Consider the following 18,828-nt stretch of genomic DNA (forward strand, 5'->3'; position numbering starts at 1 on the left):
AGATGTAATTGGAGCTCTAAATTCAAAAGACTTGAGGTATAACCAGGAAGAAAAATCCTCCAGTGGTGATGTATTGACTACTAATTGTTCTCTAGTAGGGACTTGAGGTATTGACTGTCAATACATCACCACTGGAGGATTACAGTCAATACCTCAAGTCCCTACTAGAGAACAATTAGTAGTCAATACATCACCACTGGAGGATTTTTCTTCCTGGTTATACCTCAAGTCTTTTGAATTTAGAGCTCCAATTACATCTTCTAAATTTCTAAGGCTGTGGTCATCTTAGATACTTCCCTTAATACCTTATCTCCTAAATTGAGAATCAAAGTATTAAATGATTTCTCCTCCATATCCGCTCTCTGTTCTGCCGAGAGCGTCTTAGCCCCTTTGATTCCTCTTTTAGCGCCTCCTTTAATCCAAGATTACCGAGAAGGGCCTGCATTTTTATTTTCCATAAAGAAAAATCATTTGAACCATTAAACTTTTCTATATCGTACCTTGATGCGGATCCGGACAGAGCCATTTCCTTAGGTTTCTAAGACTTTTCTAAGGGTTCTTGGATGAATCTTGAAAGTGATTGTGTGTGATCCTAAGCTTTGATACCAAATTGTTGACTATATGACCGATTATCACACAAGAAACCTCACTTCTCACAACCAATTCACAATCACTAGAAACTGAAATAGACTAACAAATATTTAGACTAAATCAAAACATTAACAGAAAGTAAAAAAGGCAATAAACTTATCCTGGTTCAGGCATAAATTGCCCTACATCCAAATTGTCGAAGCTTGACAGAATCCACTAGAAAGCAATAGGATACAACACTCCCTCTCGCACACTCTTGGCTATGAACAATAGCCTTCCCTCCCGAGAATACAAGAATTGAGCGAAGCTCTCTCTTAATTCTCTAGGGACCATGCAAGATAATCAGAAAAGAATGAATGCCTATTCCGAGAATCTATCCGCCTCTATTTATAAGAGATAGAGGTGGTTACAACAGGGACTTAAATGCAAATACCAGAAATAAAAAAAGGGATTGCCGGAAACTAACTTATAAGAGTTAGTTCCGTTACATTTTAAACTCATAAAATATAAAAGGCAAAATTATTTCTAACTACATTTAAATCCTCTCCCGATAATTTGAATGCTAACTAATGCAAATCATAACAATTCTTTTATTCACTTTCTTTTTTGGCTGGAAGATCCATACTTATATCACAAGACATAACTTAGAAATGAACACCCTACTTTTTCAAAATTAATTTGTCTAAATCTGCAAATATTCCATAGGGGCATAATGTTATGATTAGTCTTTGTACAGGTTTGAGTGACAGTATTCTGTTTCTTGCTCTTTTTGTCTGTTGCAATGGCTTGTATAATTTATTTAATCAAATACAATGATGTTGAGGAGATAGAAATCTTAAACACCATAATTTACTAATGGATGCCATAATTTTAAGAAGCATGGCATACAGCTTCAAAATGGCCATATGTTGAGTTTTCACAGCAACCTACTTCAATGGCAAAAGAATTATCAGGCATATCAGTGAAAGGATATAATGTTTTGATTGCTGTTTACACTTCTTTCTTCACAATAGGGTTTGCGCTTTTCAAAATTTAAACTAAAATTTTACCATATAATCTCCTTAAAATTAAATTTTCTGAAATGATCGTGTACAGATTACTGTAATTATTTTGTTTTTTTTGTTTTATTGATGGACTTATTCATTTCTTTCTTTCTTTTGTGTTAGGATATTATACTTTGTAGATATCCTTTATCCAATTTCCTTTTTCCATCTTAGTATGTCTGTCAAATTAACCAAGATTCTTCAGTGATATCATTGTCACTTGGACTGGCTCCAATTTCCTTTTCTCCATCTTAGCATCACTGTCAAAACAACCAAGATTTGCTTCAGTGGTATCACTGTCACTTGGACTGGCTATAAGATGAACCATTTGCAATATCTGGCTTTTGGAGTAGTTAATTATCCAATATCAAGAGAATGTTTCATTCCTGTTTACAAAAATGATGTTGGTTGAAGAAAAAGTGTCAAGGCAGAAAAACCTCTCCCCTACTCTTTGTTCTCCAATTCTGTTTCCCATGTCTGAATAAGAGTCATGTACCCATTAAACCAACTCTCCCTTTTAGTAAAGCTTGGAAACTGTCATCTTTTACTACATAGGTCTATTGTACTAACTCCCCCATCATGGGATTAAAACCTTCTATCAATGTATTTCTAATAATTAGTTGAGTCGGAGAGGAGGATGCACAAATGATCATCTGTATTAGTAAAGAAAATAAAAGAGAATGGAATTTCTTTTTATTTCCTTTTACTGGGAGTTCTAATTAAGTTTGGCATGGAATTTGCAGGGTGCGCTTTCATTATGGGCATCCTGATATATTTGACAGAATCTTTCACATAACAAGGGGTGGCATTAGCAAAGCTTCCAGAATCATCAACTTGAGTGAGGACATATTTTCAGGTAACACTTCTTCAAAGGATGAGAAACTTACCAAGTCTCCTTAAAGCACGTCACATCCATTGACACTCCCAACCAGAATGTTTGGCTTGAAGCCGACATTAGAGCAGTTGGGATCAGTAGGGTGACTCAGCTTTTGCCTATTGTATGGGCTGAAGGTTTCTTATAACAACAGCCCCCCCCCCCCCCCCCCCACACACACACACAAATGACAAACTTGGGATGACTGCCCTTGCACGGCCCCCAGTGCCCGTGCTCTCGATTACGCCAGGGGAGGTAAATCGCAGGTGTAAGACTTCGCCTGATTGCGCAGGGTGAGAATCAAACTCATGATCTACCGGACTGACACCAACATATTGTTTGTCCGACTGCTCAACCTATGCCTTGGGGACAAAAAAAAAATGACAAACTTTTAAGTTAGTTTGGTTAATGGTTTAATTTCTTCAGGTATCAATTCAACTCTACGTGGTGGATATGTAACACATCATGAATATATACAAGTAGGCAAAGGGCGTGATGTGGGAATGAACCAGATATCTCTTTTTGAGGCTAAGGTTGCAAATGGAAATGGAGAGCAGACACTTAGTCGTGATGTTTGCCGACTTGGGCGCCGGTTTGATTTCTATAGAATGTTATCATTCTACTTCACAACAGTTGGTTTTTACTTTAGTAGCATGGTATGTTAATGAAGTTAATTTTATTACATATATATATATATTAATGCATACAGTCAGATGAAAGAATATCATAACCTGGGTGTGATTTTATGTGGCTATGTTCCATTCTTTATGTAAGGTCCCTTTTTGAGGGACTTTTGGTGATAGTCTGGAATCAAACAGTCACTTAAGAAATGATTTCTGTGTTCAAAATCTGGAAAATTGAGAAATATAATAATAGTAATGACGAAGTGTAAGTTACACTAGGTACCCCTGTGATTAGCACTATTCCACTTTAGGGACCTCATCTTTTTGCTGTACCTATTAGCAGAACTTCCAAATTGTGTCAATGACAACCTTTTGTCTAAATTCATTCCATTAGATAAATGAATTGCCATGTAGAGTAACATAGTGACAATCCTTGCCACGCACAAGTCTGTGTAACCCAAGTTTAAATTTCCATTTGTTTAATGTGTTGAATCTGACAAAAAGTTGAACCTGTAAGGTGTTACAATTACGGTTGAAAAATGAGGTCAGAAGCAGGACTTGGCGAAAATTGAAAGTGTAATCTTTGCAAAAACAAACTTAAACATACTGCATATGCACATAAGGGTTAGACAGGTGTTGCATCAATGCATGATCAGTATGAGTCCTTGTTAGCTTACTTTATATTTAAAAAAAAAAATATTTTGCTTGTCCCCTTTTTTAGTCAACTACTCATAAGATGGATCTATTAATTCTAGAATTGTCAATTAAAGTAGAAATTGTAGGTTGATTGACAGAATAATTTTGTTGTCTTATCACCCTTCCTAACACCTCACCCCCCCCCCCCCCCCCAAAAAAAAAAAAAACACTGCAGACATAGTAGTAGCCTAGAAAATTGTCCTCCAATATTTGTTTCAAGGTGCTCTTTTTTCAGGCAATTCATGGAGAAGTTAACAGATATCATTTTAATTTTATTATTAATTTTAGCACTATTAATTGGGGCTTCGATTTCTTTTGGCCCCATTAAGTTACAATATTGACTGCCCCCTGAAAATGATTGGGGTCTATAAATAACAATCCTTTGACCTCCCCAGTTTGAAGGTGGATCTGATACTGCCAGGCTACAGGGACATCATCTGTTCATATAACTGTACCTTTTCTTGTGTGCACAAGAAATTATCTTTGCATTCAGCAGATGAATATATATCCAGCACTTGAATTGAATGTCTTCTTTTTTTCAGGTTACGGTGCTTACTGCCTATGTTTTTCTATATGGTCATGTATATTTGGTTCTGAGTGGATTAGAGAGGCGAATATTGGAGGACCCAACTATTCGTCAAAGCAAGGCCCTTGAAGAGGCTTTGGCAACCCAGTCCATCTATCAGCTGGGGTTGCTGCTGGTGCTGCCAATGGTTATGGAAATTGGTCTTGAGAAAGGTTTTCGCACTGCCCTTGCTGATTTTGTTATTATGCAGTTGCAGCTGGCCTCTGTCTTTTTCACGTTCCAGCTTGGAACAAAAGCCCATTATTATGGCAGAACAATATTGCACGGAGGTTCTAAATACCGAGCTACTGGCCGTGGATTTGTTGTTTTCCATGCCAAGTATGCTGATAACTATAGGATGTATTCACGAAGTCACTTTGTAAAAGGGTTAGAGCTGGCTATATTGTTGGTTGTTTATGAAGTTTATGGGCATTCATATCGCAGTTCAAGTTTGTATTTGTTCGTCACTTTCTCAATGTGGTTCTTGGTCTTTTCCTGGTTGTTTGCTCCTTTTATTTTCAATCCATCCGGATTTGACTGGCAGAAAACAGTGGATGACTGGACTGACTGGAGGAGGTGGATGGGCAATCGTGGTGGTATTGGTATCTCACAGGATAAAAGTTGGGAATCCTGGTGGGATGGAGAACAGGAACACCTGAAATTCACAAATATAAGGGGAAGGGTGTTCGAGATAATCCTTGCATGTCGCTTCTTCATTTTTCAGTATGGAATTGTCTATCACCTTGATATATCTCATGGCAATAAAGACATTCTGGTATAATTTTGTCGCCAAAGCAGCACTTGTTCTGTTTTAATGATTTGTCAGTTCCAGTCTTACAACTAACTAAATGTAATGTCTTGCAGGTTTATGGACTTTCTTGGGTTGTGATGGCAATAGTTCTTGTAGTCTTGAAGGTATGTTTGTTAAATCCTCAAATGGGAAGAGCTATCTTTTAGTGTTTCAATTAAAGATTTTTGTCAATCATACATCAATCTAATAAAAATGAAAATGTACTACTTGTTTTTTATGGAGGGTACAAAGGAGCAGGGAACAGACAGGAGGTGAAGCAATACTTTCTCCCTTGTTTGGGAGAGTTTCATATTGGAACGGAAGGGTACACGATATCCTCCTGTCCCCTTTCCTACCTTTCTTTTGGGGAGTAAGGAAAGGAAAGAGAAAATATTTATAAATACTTTATTACCTTAATATATTATGTCCCCTTCTATTTTCCATCCAAACAAAGTGAAGTTCTATCACACTCATTTACGTTTTATTCTTCTCCAAACAACAGGAGGATAACAAACTTTACATTACTTCTTTTATCCTTTCATTCCATTTCATTATGTACCGTTCTTTTATCCTTGCCCACGCACATCTGGCTTATCTTTTCTTGTTTTTTTTTTTATTTTTTACTTTTCTTCTTTTTATCCTTTTTTCCCTGTTGTTGGGTCATTCTCACTCTAGAGTTGTGTCCACTTGCATTGGATAGGTAAGATTGATTTGTTTGACATTATTTATCTTTTCGGATGATACATTATCTTGTACGATATCATGTGTTACTCAGGAATGTATTCAATTAATTGGTTATTGAGCTTTTTTTTCTGCTAGATAATTAGGTATGGAGCTTTTACACATAGGGTTGGGTTTGATTAGATTTTGATGAATATTTCAGTATATTTTCAAATTCTATGTCTTGTTTCCCCTATCTCTGAAATATTTCTGTCCAGTGATAACAAAAATGATACACCATGAGACTTGATACCTCAATCAACATCATTCTCTGATATTTGCTTGTCTGGGTAATGTGTTGCTTTCAGCTGGTATCAATGGGCAGAAGAAGGTTTGGCACTGATTTTCAGCTGATGTTCAGGATACTTAAAGCACTTCTATGCCTTGGCTTCGTGTCCGTGATGACTGTCCTATTTGTAGTATGTGGTCTCACTGTGAGGGACTTGTTTGCTGCCCTCCTTGCTTTTCTTCCCACGGGGTGGGCCTTTCTTCTGGTAAGTTCAAAGTTTTTGCAGTTTTGAGGTTTGGGCACAAATCTTCTAGGACTTTTAATTTGTATGTAATAACCAAATATATAGCTTTCTTGCATAGAGGCCAACAACTAACTGAATTCATTTCGCATTTTTGTGTTGAAATTTGTAACACACGAGTTGTTGTTTCTTATGTGTTTTACTGCTCTTACTTAAATCTGTACTGCTAATGGAGAAGTAATCTCATGCTTTGGTGTTGCTTGCCTTTTGAAGATCGGCCAAGCATGTAGGCCATGTCTGAAAAGCATGAGAGCCGGAATGTGGGACTCAGTGATGGAGCTGGGAAGAGCATATGAATTCGTGATGGGGTTGATAATATTCATGCCCATAGTGGTTCTCTCCTGGTTCCCATTTGTGTCTGAATTCCAAACTCGACTGCTCTTCAATCAAGCATTCAGCAGAGGCCTCCAGATCTCAATGATTCTTGCTGGGAAGAAAGACAAGTCCCCCCCACCCTCCACTTGAATTAAACTTACTCTTCTTCCTTCTTCTTCTTCTTTGTTTTAGGAACCAAAACAATATAATATATATATATATGTAGTTACTTACATGTGTTGTATATATACACTCTATAACCATAACTGATCTGTTGTTATGTTTTACATTCTTCTCCTGGAGACAGACAGAAATAGTGACTGAAGTTGTGGAAGTTACATTCAAATATTGCCATGTCCCCTCCCCTTTCCTCTCTTGCATATTGATGTAATGTATTTCCCATCCTATATATATATATATATATATATATATCCTGTGCTATATCCTTTGTTAAGCAACATCCCTACTTCCATTCTTTGTAAAGTAATAGCTGAGAGATCACTTATTCCTTAAATAACATTTTAATGGGGTGTCTTATTAAAAATATCTTAATATTAAATTGGTGAATGTAAAATTATCATTAAATTGAAATAATTGAACCGAATCAATTGAAATAGGTAGTTTTGTTTGGTTTTTAAATTTAAGTTTTTTGGATGGGTTCTTCTACTGAGCCAGAGAGCCTTACAGAATGAGAGTAAAATGACAAAATTGTCCTCACTCACTTTTCAAAATGGGCCACTGCCTTGTATTCTCGTCTTCCCTCTCATGGCTATCGTCTAGTCTCGCCAATTGTCGCTACATACGGTTAGTGAGACGAGGGCAATGAGGTGACGGTGGCATGGCAGTAAGGTGCAATGGCAAGGCGAAGGCAACAACGAGACAACGGCTATGGGAGAGGAGATGAGAGAGTAGGGCAATGGCCCACTTTGTAAAGTGGGTGGGGATAATTTCGTCTTTTTGCTCTTATTTGGTAACCACATCAATAAGTCCATTTAACTCTCAAGACTTTTTCTCTTTGGATATTTTGGTTTGATTCGATCTTATTATTAAAAAAAATTAAATTAATTGAACTAATTGAAATATCATTTTACTTGAATAACAAAAATTAAATAAATAATATTATTATTATTTGAGTAACATTTATTTTTGTTTTTTTTCACTTTTGTGATCGATCTGATTTTTTTGTATTTTTTCAGTCGATTCTATTTAATTTTTTACACAAATCTAATTATTTGAGTTTTAGCATTTCAATTAGAATATTTATTTATCTTATCTAATAATTAATTTTCTATTTAAATAAAAATCATGATTATTTGTCTTAGTAAAAATTTTAATACAATTATTGCAGAGAAATAAAATATCTAATTAAAACATGTAAATTTTTTATATTAATTTAATTTATCAATATTTATTAAAAGAAAAGATTTATATGACTTTATGGTTTAGTATTTTAATATTTTTTTAACATAAAACATGGATAATCAATTAAAAATTATGTGAGTAATGCCAATTTGGTGCTTAGACAAAGGATTAAGATAATTTTTTGACATTTAATGTGTAATTTAATATTAATTACTAAAAAAATTAAGAAAAAAATATAATTAACATCAATTTTAAATTTTTACCTAAATAATATCGAATCCCATCTATATTTAAACAATAATAGAGTTCTTTTTAACTTTTCTTCTAAAACTATCAAAAAAAAAAAATTGAATTTATCACATCAATTGACTAATAAACTTTTTTTTATCAAATATGTATATATATATATAAATCTTAATATTCAATAGAATAAATGCACTTATTTTTGTTGTAATTACATAACACCCTTAAATTTAAATTAATAGATTTATTTTTATTAAAAATATATACATATATTTGATGGAAAGAGAGAAAGAAATGAAGAGTATGAGAGACTGAAGAGAGAGAGAGAGAGAGAGAGAGAGCAATGGCTTCACCGGCGATCCAGAGATCTCCAATGGCTTCTTCTGCTTCTTCGCCTCTCCAACGCCCTTCAACCTTCAAAGACAGAGCCACTCCCGCAGCCCCCACCTCCGCCGCTTCTCCAACCCTAACCCCTCCCTCCTCCGCCACTCCCTTCTCCTCCCCCCTTGATTCATTCGCCTCCGATCCCATCTTCTCGGCCTTCCTCTCCCCTGACTTCGACTCCGCCCGCTTCTCCTCCGCCGCCCTCTCCTCCGGCTCCGCCGCCTCCCGAGCAGAGAAGCTCCAGGACGGCATCCGCCTCCTCGAGAAGCAGCTCCGCTCCGAGGTCCTCTCCCGCCACGCTGACCTTCTCTCGCAGCTCTCCTCCATCCGAGACGCCGATTCCTCCCTCTCTGCCATCCGATCCGCCGTCTCCACGCTCCAATCTTCCGTACGCCGCGTGCGCTCCGAGATCGCCGATCCCCACCGCCAGATCCGCGCCAAGACGCTCCAGCTCTCCAATCTCCATCACTCCACTCACCTCCTCCAGTTCACCATTCGCGTCCTCCGTCTCTCAAAGAAGTTCCGCGATGTTATGGTAGTTGCGGATTCCGAGCCAGAGAAGCTCGACCTCGCCAAGGCCGCGCAATTCCACTGCGACATTTTGAGCATCTGCAACGAGAATGACCTTGCCGGCATTGCCGTGATTGATGACGAGTTAAAATGGGTGTTCGAAGCGGGGAAGAAGTTGAGATCGGAAGGAATGAGGGTTTTGGAGAAGGGTTTGGAGGGATTGAATCAGGCCGAGGTCGGCGCCGGACTGCAAGTCTTTTACAATCTCGGGGAATTGAGAGCCACAGTCGATGGGTTGATAAACAAGTACAAGAATCAGGGTGTGAAAAGTGTGAGTGTTACATTGGATATGAAGGCCATTTCAGCTTCTTCTGGTGGTGGGCTTGGGCCTGGTGGAATACAGAGGAGCGGTACGCCCCAGATCGGCGGTGGAGCGAAGGCCAAGGAGGCGCTGTGGCAGAGGATGAGTACGTGCATGGATCGGCTGCATTCCATTATGGTCGCAGTTTGGCATTTGCAGCGGGTGCTTTCAAAGAAGAGAGATCCATTTACCCATGTTTTGCTGCTTGACGAAGTCATGCAGGTGAGTCAACACTATTGAGCGTTTCAAAAATGTTTTGATCAGTTATTCTTGGGAAAGAGTGCCATTTAATCCCTCAAAGAGGTTTTTGTTTTCCTTTTCATTCAGGGTTCTTTCTAAATGTTGCCGTATTTCTTCATTAGGTTAGTTGAAATGCAGCGAAAGTACAGGTCTACAGTTCTCATGGTCTGTCTTGACAAATATGAGTATCTGTATGCGCATATGTAGAACAAAATGAATGAAATTTACTGATTTACACGATTGGCCTTGATAAGTTTCACGAGATCCATGTTTTTGGGATGCTTAGAAGCATTTACGGATTTGTGAAATGAGAGGCTACAATGCATTAGGTTGACAAAAGTGTGTGGAGAAATGGAGGATTTTAAGTTTTGAAAACAAAAGCTGAGTGCTCAACTGTAGATGTTAATACACGTTTGGATGCAATAGGTCCTTTGGAGATGAACACATGGGCTTGAGTCTTCTATCCCCCGTCCTTTTTGTTCATTGCCAATATTTTAAAAGAAAGAGTTATGTGATTGAGGTAGATTTTTTATTATTATTTTAGCAGATGAAATTTTGGAAGATCCAACAGTTGATGAGGCAATTATAAAAAACTTGAAGTTCCTGTCATGACAATGGGAGTTCAAATGGTGCTACAGTTTTACAGGAATACCAAACATTAGGTTTGTAAAGATATTCCACTCCCTTGGTGCCATCACTGAATATGGATATTCTTTAATTTGGATTGTGTGATTCAAGGAAGAATCACATTTTTATTTTTCAGTAGGAGGGAACCATTATTGTATATGGAGTTTGTGGGAAATGAAATATTGGGAAGTGGCTCACAACTACATGGCATGTGCAAATAATCAAAACAGAAGGATTAGGCCATGCAGATTTTCTAATAAGCAAATTAAAAATGCCCATTTTGTTGGAGTTTGTAATCTTTTTGATTTATTGTATTTAAATGTGTTAAAGTCCTTAGCTTTTATGAGGTAGTTGATCTCAAATGGAATATAGAAAGGAGTAAATTGAAGATAACTGGGGGATCTAACTAATGAATTGGTGGATATCAAAAGGTTAAGCTCAGATGGCTGGTCACTACCTCACCTTTCTCATCAAATCAGTAACAGCATCCTTATGTTGAAGGAAATGAAATTCCTGGCCAACTATGATTATCTAGTAGTTACCAAAAAAAACTATAATTATCTAGAAACAACTTAACAGTTGATAGTGCCTACTTCCACCACCAAGTAAGTAAATACATAAAAAGGAAAAAGAAAAATAAAAAAACGAGAATGCTGTTAATTTCTGTTTCTTATTCTTTCACATGAAGGCAGCCCCTCTTATTTCTCAAGTTCAATGTGAAAACCTAGTTTGGCAGCTTTGGCTTTTCATATTTCCTATCATTTTTAGAAGGTTGTGCTGCTTTGCTTGGTGTCTTCTGTGGTGCTAAGTGCTAAGTTCACTTATTCTCAAGTGCCTGGAAAAAGTTGTGTTTGATTTTGAGAGAATTGCCTGTTGTTAGATTTGTGTTATGCTCAAGATAATGTATGACTAAAAAACATTCCCTGCTTTTCTTGGCTTTGTAAAACATCACAGATTCGGTTTAGTTTTTTGTTGAATTTGTTTTTCTTTTTCTTAATCAGACCTCATTGGGTCTCTATTTTTGAGTACTCAGTATGCATCAAGTTCCATTAGTTTCCTAGAATCCCCATCCCAAATATTGATCCCTCCTTTTGCTTTGCTTACGTAGTTCTTATCTTCTTAGGAAGGTGATGCAATGTTAACAGATCGTGTTTGGGAGGCACTTGTAAAAGCTTTTGCAAGCCAAATGAAATCTGCTTTCACAGCTTCAAGCTTTGTGAAAGAGATATTTACTGTTGGGTATCCAAAGCTATACTCCATGATAGAAAATCTTCTTGAAAGGATTTCACGTGACACAGATGTCAAAGGGGTTATACCTGCTATTACCTTAGAAGGAAAAGATCAACTGGTTACTGCCATTGAAATATTTCAGACAGCTTTCTTGACTCTCTGTCTGGGTCGCCTGTCAGATCTTGTTAATAATGTATTTCCAGTATCAAGCCGTGGAAGTGTTCCCTCCAAGGAGCATATATCGAGAATTGTATCACGCATTCAGGAAGAAATTGAAGCTGTTCAGCCTAATGGGCGGTTGACTCTTCTAGTCTTGAGAGAAATCACCAAAGTGCTGCTTTTGCTGGCACAGAGAGCTGAATATCAGGTATTTGTCTTTTTAATTCAGTCAAAGTAATATTATATTCCATATAGTTATTAAATTGCATTTTTTCCTGGTTCTGTTGTACTAGAATTTAGTGATTAACTGCAGGGGCCTTCATGTGATGTCATGTTCCATTTTTTTCGTCCCATTCAATTTCTGATAATTTCATCTTGGGATTTGCCCCATGAATAGTTGTTTGAATGGAATTACTGAACACTTTAGTCTGCAAGAACTTTGTTTTCTAACTTTTTGATATTTTTAGATGCTTAAAAAACATTAATTTAGTCAAATAATTGATCTGTTATGCTGGTTTCTTTTTTATTGTAGTTTCGATTTACAAATCCGGTTTGAATATGTTCCTGTGCTTTGCCCAGTCAAAAATTTCCCTGTTTTCTTTTTCTTTCTTACTTAGTTTTCCTTTCAAGCCATAGGTGTCTTCTGATGGACTATAAACTATAAAGTGAATTATCAATTAACCACTTCGTAACTTAAGAAAGCAGCACTACCACAGGTAGAGGGAGAGATAAGTCATTGCATATCCGTGGTTGCATGAAGGACCACTATGATGGGCAAGGTTAGTGTCATGACTTGAAAGGGGTTCTGTGACGAGGGTCAAACCTTGGTTAATTATTTTCTCACTAGGGTTAAGCAAGCCTATGTATCGAATGCATCATCATAATTTATTTCCATTACCAATAATAAAAATAAACTGAACTGATTACTGAATAGTACATAAATAATCTCAAGTCTATTCAAATAAATCATGTCATCCTCTGTACAATCCTGCCTATAAATAAACAGAGCTGACAACTAAGCATTTCATAAATAAATAAAATAATATAACCAATGCACATGAACATCTGTGAGGCCTACTACATAAGTGCTGACTAATAACATTTGAGTACCTCTAAGTAGACGTATTTGTTAGTTCCATTACCAATCCTTGATCTAAAATATATTTACATTAAAACAGAGTGAGTCAGTGATATAGTGATAAGACAATATATGTCATGATAGAATCAAGACAAGCAAACACGCTAGTTTTTGTGCTAGAAAGTTTTTCTTTTGAAAACATGCAAGAAAAACCTACCTTTTCTTTGCAAAACAAAATTTTCTATCTTACAAAAACTCCCCCTTTATATAAGTTACATAAAACCATAATTCTCTATTTCATGAAAGCACACTAAGGCCCTGTTTGAAATGCATTCAATTTCAACAATTTTCGTTTAATTTCTGTAGAAATGGAATCAAAATTGGTGTGGTGTTTGACAACCAACTTTTCATTTCAAAAGGCAAAACACATTTTGCCCAAGAAAAATGAAAAAAGTGTAAAGAGATAAATCTTACTTTCACTTTCAGGTTTTTTGATTTCATTACCAAAAAAAACAGAAAAAGAAAAAACACATTTCACTCTCTCTCCCCCCCTTGCAAAGACCCATCTCATCATCTCACCTGTTCAATTTCATTACCAAAAAAGGAAAATTCCCTCTCTCTCTCTCTCTCTCTACGCGCGCGCGCACGCACACACACACACACACCTGAAAACAAATGTTCTTAAAGTAATTCCTTTGATCTCTTCTTATTCATGGGTAGAGATACAATGTATAGCCAAAGGAAAAGCTAGAATTAAGGAGTTGATATAGGAAACAATAACTCATGTACCTCTAAACTAGGAAACAACTGAAAAACAGAAATAAATCCCTAATAACAATCCCAAAATCATGGAATATCAAAATTTATTTCCAACACTCCCCCTCAAGTTAGTAAATAGATATAAATTATTCCTAGTTTGTTAACATTTGACTCAAAATCTGACTTCCACATGGCTTTTGTAAGAATGTCAGCTTCTTGTAATTTTGTTGGCACATAATATAAGGTGAATGTCCTATTGTCAATTTCTGACGTGACGACATTTCTGTCAATCCCCACATGCTTCATCTTGTCGTGTTGAACAAGGTTATGAACTATGCTGATGACAGATTTGCTATCACTATATACTTCATAGGTTCTTCCAGTGGAATAGATAGATCTTGTAGTAACCTACTTATCCAAATTAGTTCACAAACTCCTTGAGCAATTGCCTTATATTCTACCTCAATGCTATTTCTTGCAACAACTGTTGTTTCTTACTTCTCTTAGTCATCACATTTCCCCATATTTTTGTGCAATACCCAGTAATGGATTTTGTATCTTCAACTGAGCCTACCCAATCTGCATCTATATAGCACTCGAACATTTTAGTGGTCATTTTTCTTGAATAGTAAACCTTTCCTTGGAGTACACCTTAGGTAGCGAAGAATCTAACCTATTGCTTTTAAATGTCTCTTTGTGGGAGAATGCATCAATTGACTTACCACAGTGACACTATAAGCAATATCGAATCTGGTGAGAGATAAGTAAATCAACTTCCCTACAAGGTGTTGATATCTCTCTCTTTCAACTGGTGGATCCTCTTTGGTAATTTTGTGTTTCAATTTTGATCTAGTGGTGTTCCTGCAAGTCTGCACCCCAGCTTCCCTGTCTCCTTCAACAGATCAAGGGTGTACTTTCTTTTGGAAATAAAAATTTCTTTCTTGCTTCAAGCTATTTCCATCCCAAGAAAGTATTTTAGGTGCCCAAGGTCTTTTACTTTAAATTCTGCCTACAGTCGACTTTTAAGTCTCTTGAGTATCATCTCCAATAATAACCATATCATCCACATAGACTATAAAAGTATAGCCTTTTTTCATCTTTAGATTTCTTCACAAAGAGAGTGTGATCAGCCTAACTTTGTGTGTAACCGAATTGCTTCATAACAGTACTAGATAGTCTAGACCACACTTTAGGGGACTGCTTCAATCCATATAAGGATTTATTCAGCTTACACACCATGCCAGTTCTACCTTCTTCAAATATGGAGGTAGTTTCATATATACTTCTTCTTCCAAGCTTCCATTTGGGAATGCATTCTTCATATCCATTTGGTGTAGTTCCCAGTCCAAATTGGCAGCAAGAGAAATAAGAACACTAATGGAATTCAGCTGGAGCAAAGGTTTTCTCGTAGTCTATACCATAAGTTTGAGTGTAACCCTGAGCAACCAGCCTTGCCTTGTATCTGTCTATATTCCCATCAGCACCCAGTTTTGTGGTAAAGATCCATTTGCACCCTACAACTTTATTTCCTTCAGGAAGAGGAACAATATCCCAAGTCTTGTTCTCATTCAATGCTGTCATTTCCTCCATTACAACTGCTTTCCATTTTTTATCCTGGAGTGCTTCATAAACATTATTAGGAATCTCCACGTGACCAGTTTTGAAGTAAATGCCTTGTACTTTGGAGAGAGCTTAGAAGAAGTAAGGTAACTAGATATGGGGTGATGAGTGCAGACCTTTCTCCTTTCCTGAGGGCAATAGGCACATCAAGATCATCAACTGTACAATTACCTTCCTTAGACTGTGTCTTCCACTAGATTTGGCTCCGGATCCGGTGATTGTCTTTGCAGAAGAACTCGTGGTCTTCTAAAGTAAACTATAAGTTCCTCTTGGGATGCTTTCTCAGATTCTTCCCCTTGACACTCACCTATATGGGTTCAGGTTCAGATTGTTGGTCAGGGATTTCTTTTTCTGATGTGATAGACAAGGGGAGTGAGATTGGAAGAGAAATGGATGGATCCCAATGATTTTATTTCGTTGAGTTCTCCCCCTTCAGAAACATGTCAAAGTTCACATATAGGAACATGTCAATGAACCATGTCAAGGTGAAGGTGCATGTCTTTTTAAAGTTTCATCTTGCGTATATGTTTCAAATTTTAGTTTCTGCAGTAAATAACATGTTAATTCTGTGGTGGCAGATATCTACTGGCCCTGAAGCACGTCAGATAACTGGTCCTGCAACTGCAGCGCAACTCAAGAACTTTGCTTTATGTCAGCATCTGCAGGAAATTCATACACGCATCTCAGCTATGATGACAGGGTTGCCCCCTATTGCTTCTGATGTATTGTCTCCGTCATTAGGCACCATATATGGGGTTGCTTGTGACTCAGTAACATCCTTGTTCAAAGACATGCTTGACCGTCTTGAGGCTTGCATCCTGCAAATTCATGAACAAAACTTTGGTGTGCTTGGCATGGATTCTGCCATGGACAACAATGCATCGCCTTATATGGAAGAGCTGCAGAAGTGCATTCTTCATTTTCGCAGCGAATTCCTATCTAGGCTTTTGCCTTCCTCAGCAAATGCCAGGTCGACGGGGGTTGAAAATATTTGCACCAGGCTTGCTAGGAGCATGGCTTCACGGGTTCTTGTATTCTTCATCAGGCACGCTTCTCTTGTTAGACCCCTCTCTGAATCAGGCAAATTGAGAATGGCAAGGGACATGGCTGAACTGGAATTGGCTGTGGGACAGAACTTGTTCCCAGTAGAACAGCTCGGTGCACCATATCGTGCCCTAAGAGCATTTCGGCCTATCATTTTCTTGGAAACATCTCAACTGGGAGCATCTCCTCTTCTGCAGGATCTGCCACCAAGTGTCATACTTCACCATCTTTACTCCCGCGGCCCAAAAGAATTGCAGTCACCGATGGAAAGGAACAGGCTTACGCCTCTACAGTATTCACGATGGTTGGATTCTCAAGGGGAGGATCAGATCTGGAAAGGCATCAAAGCAACTCTAGATGATTATGCTGTAACTGTAAGGGCAAGAGGAGACAAGGAGTTCAGCCCTGTGTATCCTCTGATGCTGCAATTGGGGTCATCTTTGTCAGAGAGGTCCGTGTCACTAAAACCTTGATAATGCTGTTGCCATGATTAGCCAATTAGGATGATTTGGATACCCAAGCCAAGTGCTGTTGCAGATGAGATTATTAAGCAAATATGGTTGTGGTGTTATGGTAGCAATGTGCTGAGGCTCTACAGCCTTTCATGTATACATACCTCTTTGCCAAATCTTTTTCATTGATTCCCATATGTTTACCAATTTTTGTAATGATAATTTTCCAAGTTAAATATGTTAATTGAAATAGAAGCATCTGCTCCTTCCATAGTTTTTGCAGCTGATTACTTTGAAGTCGGTTTGTTCTGATCTCCAAGTCTTCCATGGTTTTCAGGTCTTATTCTTTGCTTGTACCAGATGGACAAGTCATTACCATTGTGTAGAATAATATGGTCATGGTATTGTCTTATTGAATTTGTCTTTATTTTGACTTCATGTGGTTTGGGTTATTTTCATGCAGGGTTTGAAGACTACATGAATCTTTAAAAGTAAACCAAAGGGACTTTAAATGAAAATGATTCAACCCATAGGGGGTGGTAAGGTACGTAGTACTTTCCCATTTTTCTTCCGGGGCCATCTGGCTTGGGACTACCTGGGCAGGTTAGTACTTGAATGACTTTTGAAATTAATGAAAATATTTGTTTGCTTCTTAAAATTGAAGTAGTTTAATAGAATGAGTTATCCAAATACGTTGTCTTTTTGAAGTATTTTTGGTTAATTCCAAAACCAAAATATATAAATTTTAAAAATATCATGAATTTTTAAACTCTTTTAACGTAATATTATACTTTTTAAGTAAACCCTAAACTTGTTACTGTTAAGAGTTTAATAATTGACTGAATTCTGCTCACTTATCTAGTGTATTGTCTTTAAATAATTTTTAAAATATTAGCTATTTTAAAATTACTACTCACAATAAAAAAAAAATTATTAAGCAAAAATATCCTAATACCAATTAACAGATTTTATCTATGTGAATTTCATACTAGAACCCCTTTTCCAGCAAGGAACGGTACCGTGAATGATTTGTAATAGTTTATTAAATTATTTAAAAATATAATACTATATTTAAATAATTTATAATTTATAATTTTTCTTAAAATTTTCATAAAGTGATAAATTCTATAGTCTGTATGTAGTATTTGGAATTGGAAATAGGGGTGAGCACAACTTCGGTTAAACTGAAGTAACCGAACCGATGAGTTCGGTCGGTTCGGTTCGGTTATTTTTTTTCAAAATTTCGATTCGGTTAATTTTTTTAGAAAATTCGATTTTCGGTGTTCGGTTCAGTTTTTTGCTTGAAATAACCGAACCGAACTTAAACTTACAAAAACGACACAGTTTTGGTTTGGGTTTATAAAGCAAAGTGAAAATATCCCCACCCAAGTCAAATTGAAGTCACGCAGAGGCAGAGGAGAGAAAACCCTAAAGGCGAAAGGATCGATTCGATCCTTCCTCGCTCCGCTTTCTTCCTTCCATCGTCTCCGACGCTCTAGCACGGCGGCACCATCGCCCTCTCCGATGCCGACGTCGACGCCGCGGCATCCGAGGCAGAGAGTCAGAGACTCTTACTCACCTGGAACTGAAAGGGTGGACTAAGATGGAAGCGAGATATCGAGAGAGATCCTTCGAGTTCGTCGCCATCGATGTCGTCTCCACCTTCAACGCCTTCCCTTTTTTCGTCAGCAGTCGACCGCCCCCCGCCTTTCCCTTCACCGATCGTCGTCCCCTTCATCAGACCCAGACCGACGCCTTTCCCTTCACTGATTGCACGAGACTTCGTCTCCTTGTTTCTTCCCTTCCTTGTGCTTGGACGATCGACTCATACCAAGTACCAACGATGACCGACCGTCAGACAGAGGTTAGTATTGACGTTAGGTTAGGATTTTAATTTTTCAATTTTTTTTTTACTCAGTGAGGTTAGTTTCTTATATTTCTTCATTTGTTGGGTTTTTCATTTGTATTTCATTCTTTTGCACAAATTGATTTGTATTTCTCTCAATCTCTAA

General features: G+C 37.4%; 2 protein-coding genes across 4 annotated transcripts in view; both read left to right on the forward strand.

Moving 5' to 3' along the window:
- The window catches only part of LOC127792202 (callose synthase 7), a 63,482-nt gene extending 56,337 nt beyond the window's left edge, over positions 1 to 7,145 (forward strand). For both annotated transcript variants that reach the window (XM_052322625.1, XM_052322626.1), the window contains exons 37-42: positions 2,378 to 2,490; positions 2,935 to 3,164; positions 4,370 to 5,167; positions 5,257 to 5,307; positions 6,211 to 6,396; positions 6,646 to 7,145. In XM_052322625.1, coding sequence (XP_052178585.1) covers positions 2,378 to 2,490; positions 2,935 to 3,164; positions 4,370 to 5,167; positions 5,257 to 5,307; positions 6,211 to 6,396; positions 6,646 to 6,897 — 1,630 coding nt within the window. In that variant the 3' untranslated portion in view covers positions 6,898 to 7,145. The remainder of the gene's footprint in view (positions 1 to 2,377; positions 2,491 to 2,934; positions 3,165 to 4,369; positions 5,168 to 5,256; positions 5,308 to 6,210; positions 6,397 to 6,645) is intronic.
- A 1,495-nt stretch (positions 7,146 to 8,640) lies between these two features.
- LOC127792139 (conserved oligomeric Golgi complex subunit 5) lies at positions 8,641 to 17,615 on the forward strand. Of its 2 annotated transcripts, XM_052322512.1 has the most exons (4): positions 8,641 to 9,829; positions 11,598 to 12,071; positions 15,899 to 16,815; positions 17,280 to 17,615. In XM_052322512.1, the coding sequence occupies exons 1-4, from the start codon at positions 8,696 to 8,698 to the stop codon at positions 17,284 to 17,286; spliced, it is 2,532 nt and encodes an 843-aa protein (XP_052178472.1). In that variant the 5' UTR covers positions 8,641 to 8,695; the 3' UTR covers positions 17,287 to 17,615. The 2 variants fall into 2 exon arrangements, with proteins under 2 accessions (XP_052178472.1, XP_052178471.1); XM_052322511.1 differs by lacking the exon at positions 17,280 to 17,615 and having other exon boundaries at positions 15,899 to 17,089.
- The last annotated feature ends 1,213 nt before the right edge of the window (positions 17,616 to 18,828 follow it).

The sequence above is a fragment of the Diospyros lotus genome, chromosome 15, assembly GCF_014633365.1.
Source record: "Diospyros lotus cultivar Yz01 chromosome 15, ASM1463336v1, whole genome shotgun sequence".
Lineage (NCBI taxonomy): Eukaryota > Viridiplantae > Streptophyta > Magnoliopsida > Ericales > Ebenaceae > Diospyros > Diospyros lotus.

Coding starts and splice junctions, on each gene's coding strand:
- LOC127792139 (XM_052322511.1), top strand. CDS start 8,696: ATGGCTTCACCGGCGATCCAGAGATCTCCAATGGCTTCTTCTGCTTCT. Junction 9,830..11,597: donor TGCTTGACGAAGTCATGCAG/GTGAGTCAACAC, acceptor TTATCTTCTTAG/GAAGGTGATGCAATGTTAAC. Junction 12,072..15,898: donor CACAGAGAGCTGAATATCAG/GTATTTGTCTTT, acceptor CTGTGGTGGCAG/ATATCTACTGGCCCTGAAGC.